This window comes from Pelophylax lessonae, assembly GCF_965119305.1.
Source record: "Pelophylax lessonae genome assembly, chromosome: 1".
Lineage (NCBI taxonomy): Eukaryota > Metazoa > Chordata > Amphibia > Anura > Ranidae > Pelophylax > Pelophylax lessonae.
Genome location: NC_138768.1, coordinates 844,798,498 through 844,806,395, shown reverse-complemented (window position 1 = coordinate 844,806,395; position 7,898 = coordinate 844,798,498). Strand labels below are relative to the sequence as shown.

The window sequence follows — 7,898 nt, the reverse complement described above, 5'->3', positions numbered from 1 at the left end:
ATTAACTGCAATTTCAGCAACAGAGTAAAGAGGAAAAAATCTGCAAAAAAATCCTCTTTATATTTAGTGCTCTAAAAATGATGTGTCACCCAAATTATAGTAACTATGATAAGTGAAATATGCTGAAAATATTGTTATTAAATCCTCATTAAATCTCTAATATACAAAAAATATTCTTAAAAATATTTGTGCAAATATGTGCAAAAAGATGTATAAAAATATACATATACAAAAATATATATAAAAAATATGTGTCAACCATCAAAAATTCATATATGTGACAAACTATCAACAATTCATATTAGTGATAAATTCAATCGACATAAAACTCATAAATACAAAGAATTAAAATTAAAATAATAGTGGTTAAAAAGTCCTAAGAAAAGTCCAAAAAAGTGCAAAAAAGTGCAAAGAAATACGTATCTGTATGAGTAAATCTTCAGCAAAAGGTGTACGCCAAGAAAAAAGGTGTTCAAAAATTACATTATGCCATAAACAAAAATAATCAGGCAGGCCCTGAAATGATACCAGTTGTTTAACTTCTTTTACTCAAATATGTTTATTATCTTTTAAATATAACAAAGATTGACAAATTGAGTACATACAAGGATTGTAGGACACTATTAAAATAGCAATAAAGCTAAACATATTGATTTATGAACAGAATGAGTACGTAGAAATGTAAAAAATGTAACGAGTAGAGTAACATAAAAAAAACAATAAAGTATTTCTAAAGTTCCATCAGAAGGGAAAAAGTAAGCTAGTGACTATTCGTTCATTTTGCAAGAGCAGTAATTAGGAGATCAATTTAGTAGGTATATATTAAATACAGAAGAGATACTGTGTTTATAAGTACCACACAATATTAAAAGAAAGGTAGAAAAACAAAAATAAGAGTATATAGAGAAAAGAGGGTAGAAAAAAGGGGGGGATTTACAAGTGGTGATGCAATTACAAATGAATAGAAAGTATAGTTAAGTTAAATAGAGTAAAATTACCAAGGCAATAATAGTGTCATCAAAATGTGGAGGTAAACAATGCTTAACCCAAGGAAGCCAGAGTTTCTCAAATTTAGTAATTTGATCTCTTTCGATTGCTTGCATTTTATCATGAATAAGAACTTTATTAGTTCTTTATATGGTTTCAGCTAGAATTAAATATTGAGTTGTCCATGCCTTAGCAATGGTTTGTTTTGCGGCTGTTAGGAGCTAAAAAAGAAGGCCAAATTTATTCTGTGTGATCCCATCAGGTTTCAGGTTAAATAGGGCTGTAGCAGGATTGGGCTATATAGGTGTATCAAAGTTTTTGGAGGCTAAGTCAAAAACTGCCTTTCAGAATTTTTGAGCAATTTGGCAATCCCACCAAATATGAAGTTGAGTGCCAGAGTCTGAACAGCCAGGAAAACAAGCTCCAGGGTACACAGAAGCATATTTCGATATTCTAGCAGGGAGCGCATACAAACGGTTTAGCACCTTAAAGTTAGTTTCCACATGGAGATAGTCGAATTTAAGATTGGTCAATGCAGATTGCAAGGGAAGAGTTTGGGGACTTCTAAAAAAAATGAACAGCTGTTTTATTCCCAGCAACGAAAATAGCGATGCTTGGCACCCTGCTCCTACGCTCAGAACCTGGTTCTCAGGCTGCTTCTATCCCGGGACTCTCACTTGACATCCACTAATGGCTAAGCCTTACTGCCCTCTACAACCGGGGTGGTCGACAAAACACTGTGGACAAAAACAAGAAGAAGGGCGCACCAGCCCTAGCGCATTATCCTCAGCAGGCTTTTATTAGTAAAATATTAAAAATGTCTACTCACAAACATGCGATGTAAACCAGCATATTAACTCCATCAAACAACGTCCATGATGTTGGAGTCCAATGTTCTCGTTACGGTGAATGGCTAATGCGTTTCGAATAATAAAAGCCTGCTGAGGATAATGCGCTAGGCTGGTGCGCCCTTCTTCTTGTTTTTGTCCACAGTTTTATTCCCAGCACATGCACCAAGTGGACCTCTGAAGTATAAGGACTAGAAGGCATTTGTAGGAAAGACTCATCCTAAACTTAATAAGATTGATTCTGTCTGCCACAGATAATGAAGCTTAGAACATATTTTTATTTTGCTTTTAAAATTATTCATCATAGAGTGTTGTTTACCCATAAGTGCCATGGGAGGTCGTTAATAATTACAATTTATGGACACTTAAATAATAATAGAGAAACAGTTTATTTTCAGGATGAAGTATTCACCAAATTCTCCTTAGGCCAAATAGGTAAATCTAAGTCAATATTAGAATATTAGAAACTCTCTATAATATTATATTTGGGGTCACACTCTGGATCTTCCAGGTATGCCATTGCTAAATACATCCCTATCCCTGTTTCAAAATGTAGTGGCTACAATTTCCAAAGACTCATAGTCCACATCCCCCAATAATCCATTAGGGTTTAATCCCAATCTCAGAGAGTTATATGTTTTGCCTGACCCACAGCGGTGGTATTCCAGGGGAGTTAAATACCTGTGTCACCTATATACCTCACAAGGGTTCAAATCCTTTCACCAGATGCGCACGGACTTTAATTTACCCCGCACATATCTCTTCTATTATTATCAACTTAGACATGCAGTGCGTGGGCAGCTTGGTTCATTGGGGAACTCTATTCAGATCCCTCCCATGGAGAAAATGTTGAGACACCCTGACCCTACTAGGCTTATTTCTACGTATTATGCTGCTCTTATTGCTCATTCTAACTCTAGATTCCAAACTGCGCAGGCTAAATGGGTAGATCTGGATATACTCCTTACAAAATCAGACTGGTCTGAATTCAGTGATACATATGGTACTTCAGTGATATCTTATAGAGATCGCATTATACAATCTAAAATTTTCCACCATTCACATCTCACTCCTGCTAGACTTTGTAAGATGGGATTATCTCAGTCGGCCGTTGTTTTAGGGGTTGCTGTCGGGATGCTGACTTTCTCCACTGCTTCTGGACGTGTCCTTTAGTCTAGGAGTTCTGGAGAGACTTAAATTCCTTCATTTCATCTGCACTGGGCCTGCCAAACATTGTGAACCCTAAAAACTGTCTGCTGGGTATCTTTGGGGATCTTGCCATCCCTTCTAGTGCTAAGAGACTGCTCCTTATTCTTTACTTTTATGCAAAGGAGTCCCTACTTTCATCATGGAAGGAATCGATATCTTTAACAAGATCTCTACGGTTAAACCTGGTCAATGACTCACTTCCGCTGTATAAGCCTACCTTTGAGAATAGGAAAAGAAATAAAACATTACACAAGATATGGGATCGGTGGATTGCCTTTCATCTGACCCTTACTCCTGAATTTCCACAAGTATAAAAATGTGTTTATACATCACTACCTATACATCACACTTTGACAAATGGCATACTTGCTTATGGTGAAACTGTAGGTGAAGTTGTGTACATTCTATGTAACCACTGATTGTTAACTGCACATAGGATAACCTTGCAGGGGAGAGGGGAAGAGAGAGAAATTGTTTATTGATGGGGTTATTTTTTTTTTTTTTGAGTGTTGTTGTTTGTTTGTCATTGCACACTGTGTTGCGCTAGTGTTGCGCAATCTGTTTTAAAAAATGAATAAACATATCTTTAAAAAAAAAACTGAATTTAAATTGTTTATTCACAATATAGTATTAGATTTCAGCATTTTGTGAACAACTCATGTAGAAACACACAATATTAAAAAAAAAACTTTTGAATGGAAGAAACAAATGGAATAACAATAAAGCAGTTAATGCACAATATGATTTGTATTGGTATTCTAGGACTTCTTGGCCTTATGCGGTGCTACAGTGCTTATTTTTGCAACATGAAATATATTTATCTTTATATTTATATAGATTTTATATAGATATATATATTTATATATTTTATTTATATAGATCTTTATATATATATATATAGATCTTTATATATATATATATATATATATATATTTAGATCTTTATATTTATCTAATTTATTTATCACTTAGTTAAATTGTTTTTAACTGCTCTCTATATGCCTACTATGGGGATGATTTACTAAAGGCAAACAGACTGTGCACTTTGCAAGTACAGTTGCTCCAAAGCTTGGTAAATGAGCAGAAGCTCTGCTGACTTCTATAATTTCCTTGCACGTGATAGGGTACTCTTTGCAAAGTGAAGCTTTACCTCTTTTACTAAGCTCTGGAGAAAATGCACGTGCAGAGAGCAACTGCACTTTGCAAAGTGCACAGTCTATTTGCCTTTAGTAAATCAACCCCTATATGTCTTTATCAGTAAATTTGTCTTTGAGTTTAAATCTGGTCTTATTAGTATAATATAACATTTTGGAAAGAATATACAAACTAAAATACCAGCACTAGAACATATTATAGCAAATATCTCTGCCAGCACCGTGTTTTTCCCTGTGCTGCTGATATAGGCTGGGATAAAAGTGATCCAGACACTGCAGAACACCAACATGCTGAAGGTGATGTATTTGGCCTCATTGAAACTACTTGGTAAGTTTCTGGCAAGGAAAGCCACAAATAAACTGATAGCTGCTAAAAGTCCCATATAACCCAGCAGCAGGGAGAAAGCCACCATGGATCCTTCATTACACTGAATGATAATTTTGTCAATATACAAGTAAACATTACTTTCTGGAAATGGAGGGGAAATAAATAACCAAATAACAGTAATTACAATTTGTATCACTAAACAAATCAGAACCAAACAGTAAGACTTTTTCACCCCAATTAATTTCCTCCAGGAACTTGTAGGTTTGGTGGCTTTGAAGGCAGAGTAGACCATGATAGTCTTGGCCAAAATAGAGGAAATTGCTACTGTAAAAATGATTCCAAATGATGTCTGACGCAGCATACAGGATACAAATACAGGACGTCCCAGAAACAAAAACACACAGAGAAAACTCAGCATGATGGAGACCAGGAGAATGAGGCTCAGATTTTTGTTATTGGCTCTGACTCTTGGGGAGGCCTGAAATAAAATGAAGATAGCAAAGATAACGGTGGTTTTAAGAAAACACATTGCAGATAGTATGGAAACCAGAAGAGCCATTGTATCATTGTTGTAGGACAGATATTGCACGGGTTTCTGTAGACACTTGTTGTGGTCATTTGGCCATTGGTCTTCTGGGCACTTATGGCATGACCCTTTATCTAAAAATGAAGCAATACATTAAAAAGTTACTGCGCTCCAAATCACCTTAAGTGCTATAAAACAAAACATGGCACAGCATCATATACAGTATAAAAAGTTATGGCATTAAAATGTGGTGCCAGCTTATGATGATTTCATGATTTTGAAAACATGGAAAAAGTATAAGCAAAAAAAATAGTGACAGAAAAGTGAGGGACTCGTGGACATTGCTCGTCATCGCTCCCAGGAATCAATGCGCCTGCACCGGCCCCGCTCGTCACTTCTGGGGCAAGCGCGGCATTCCCTGCTATACAGCTTCTGGGCATGAAGCTGTGCAGGGATGCCGCGCCTGCACCGGAAGTGACGAGTGGGGCCGGTGCAGTGCATTGTGGGACTCCGACGTCACGGAAGAGGACACAAAGAGGGACGTTGCGGCTTCAGCTGCCCACACCTGAGATGGCAGCGCTGGAGAAGAACTTTTCAAGGTAAGTATTTCTTCTTACAGGCATAGAATGCATTAAGATAAAAAACCTGTCTTTACAACTCCTTTAATATACACCACCTTTTACCACTTCTGGACCGTAAGGATTTTCCCCCTTAATGACCAGGCCCTATTTTGCCATTCGGCACTGCGTTACTTTAACGGACAATTGCGTGGTCATGCGACGCTGTACCTAAAAAAAATTGATGTCCTTTTTTTCCCACAAAGAGATGTTTTCTTTTGGTGGTATTTGATTACTTGTGCGATTTTAATTTTTTTGCGCTATAAACAAAAAAAGAACGACAATTCTGAAAAAAATAAATAAATATTTTTCACTTTCTGCTACATAACATTCCCCCGAAAAAATGTAAAAATCAAAATGTTTTAACATTTTAGGCCAATTTGTTTTCTGCTACATATTTTTGGTAAAAAAAAAATCGCAATAAGCGTATTTTGATTGGTTTGCGCAAAAAGTTATCACGCCTACTAACTACGGGAAATTGTTTTTTTTTTTTGCTAGCAATGGTGGCGATCTGCGATTTTTGGTGGGACTGCAACACTGCGGCAGACAGATCGGACCCCTGACTGACATATTTGACACTTTTGGGGGGACCAGTGACATTACTACAGTAATCAGTGCTAAAAATATGCACTGAAGGGGGTTACCACTGTGGGTGATCAAGGGGTTATATGTGTACCTAGGGGCATGTTTCTAACTATGGGGGGGCGTGGCTTGTGAAATGATCACAGAGACCTGTGTTCCTATATAGAAGGATCACATGAGCTCTGTGATCATTCCAGGGAGAAGAACGTTCAGCTGTGTTTACAACAGCTGACCGTCCTTCTCTCTCAGTGGGGAACGATCGCGGGTGTCAGGTGGCAGTCAGAGACACCTGCCTCATGCATCGGAGTCCCCGCTTGCGACCGACGTATACCTATGGCGGTTTGCGCAGGTGTGGCTGCAGGCGGGCGGTCGGCAACAGGTTAAAGAGGTTGTAAACCCTGGAAGAAAAAAAAACCTGTAAGACAATTGCATAATGTGCAACTTTAGGAGATATTCACAACACCTACTGATACGCCTTAAAGCGGTTGTAAAGGCAGAAGACTTTTTATAAAAAGTATTCTGTGTGCAGCAGCTCCCCTCAGCCCCCCCCCCCCCCTCGCAATACTTACCTGAGGTCCCTCTAGCTCCAGCAAAGTCGTAGGAATGTCTCGGCGGTCCGGGACTCCCCTTCTGATTAGCTGAGACAGCAGCACTGCGCAATCGGCTTCTTCTGCTGTCAATTTAAAGTCAGTCAGCCAATAAGAATAGAAAGGGGGCGGGGCAGGGCTGGGCTGCAGCTCTGCGTCTGAATGAACACACAGAGTTGTGACTGACTGCTTGCTGTGGGGGCACCCAACAGGATGGAGGGGCCAGGAGAGCCGAAGAGGGACCCGAGAAGAGGAGGATCTGGGCTTCTCTGTGCAAATCCACTGTAACAGAGTAGGTAAATATAACATGTTTGTTATTTTTAATTTAAAAAAAACAAGACTTTACAATGCATTTAATATAGGCTTACCTGTATGTACAAGTGGTGTAACAGAGTTTTCAACCACTTTAAAACATTTAAGCTTTCCAATCACAGTTTTATTTCATAATGTGCCGTGGACCATTTTAAATATTCACACTGCAATACGTGTCTAGCAGAGCTCCTTTTGAGTTGAGCCAATGTTTGCATATAACACAGACACTAGCTGCTCTTCTTCAGCACCTGTGTAAACCAATTAACTCTAAGAATTTTTTTAGATTTAATTTCAATAGTAAAGTAACATTTGACAACATGGGTTTATGATTCCTTAGCTTTTTTTGCCACCTCTCACTGAGATGTTCTACCACTGCCACCAACACACACACACACAGAACGCTTTAATTCTGTTACCTCATTCAGCCATGCCCCACAGCAATATGTACCTCTTTACTTCATCTTTCCAGTGCCTGTACATCACCCAAGCAATGATGTCCCTTAAATAATAATAAGTCCTATATTGCCCATGCACAGGTGGTGGGAAGAAGAGGACTATCTACTTGGAGGTAAACATTGCAGTGGGACTTGGATGAATAGATTATCTGAACTACATATCCTTACTGGAACAAGAGTTGAAGTACCCCACCACATCAAAATAATATGAGAAATTATATTATACAGGATTTATATGGCACCAACCGTTTACGCAGCGCTTTACAATATAAAAGGGAGACAATACAGTTACAA

At 38.1% G+C, this 7,898-nt stretch overlaps 1 protein-coding gene across 1 annotated transcript; it reads right to left on the bottom strand.

The window, feature by feature from the left end:
- Positions 1–4,277: 4,277 nt before the first annotated feature.
- Positions 4,278–5,084, bottom strand: LOC309549712 (vomeronasal type-2 receptor 26-like; the record flags this gene model as incomplete). The annotated part of the gene is made up of 1 exon (XM_082250178.1): positions 4,278–5,084. The coding sequence occupies one exon, from the start codon at positions 5,082–5,084 to the stop codon at positions 4,278–4,280; it is 807 nt and encodes a 268-aa protein (XP_082106304.1).
- Positions 5,085–7,898: the final 2,814 nt, after the last annotated feature.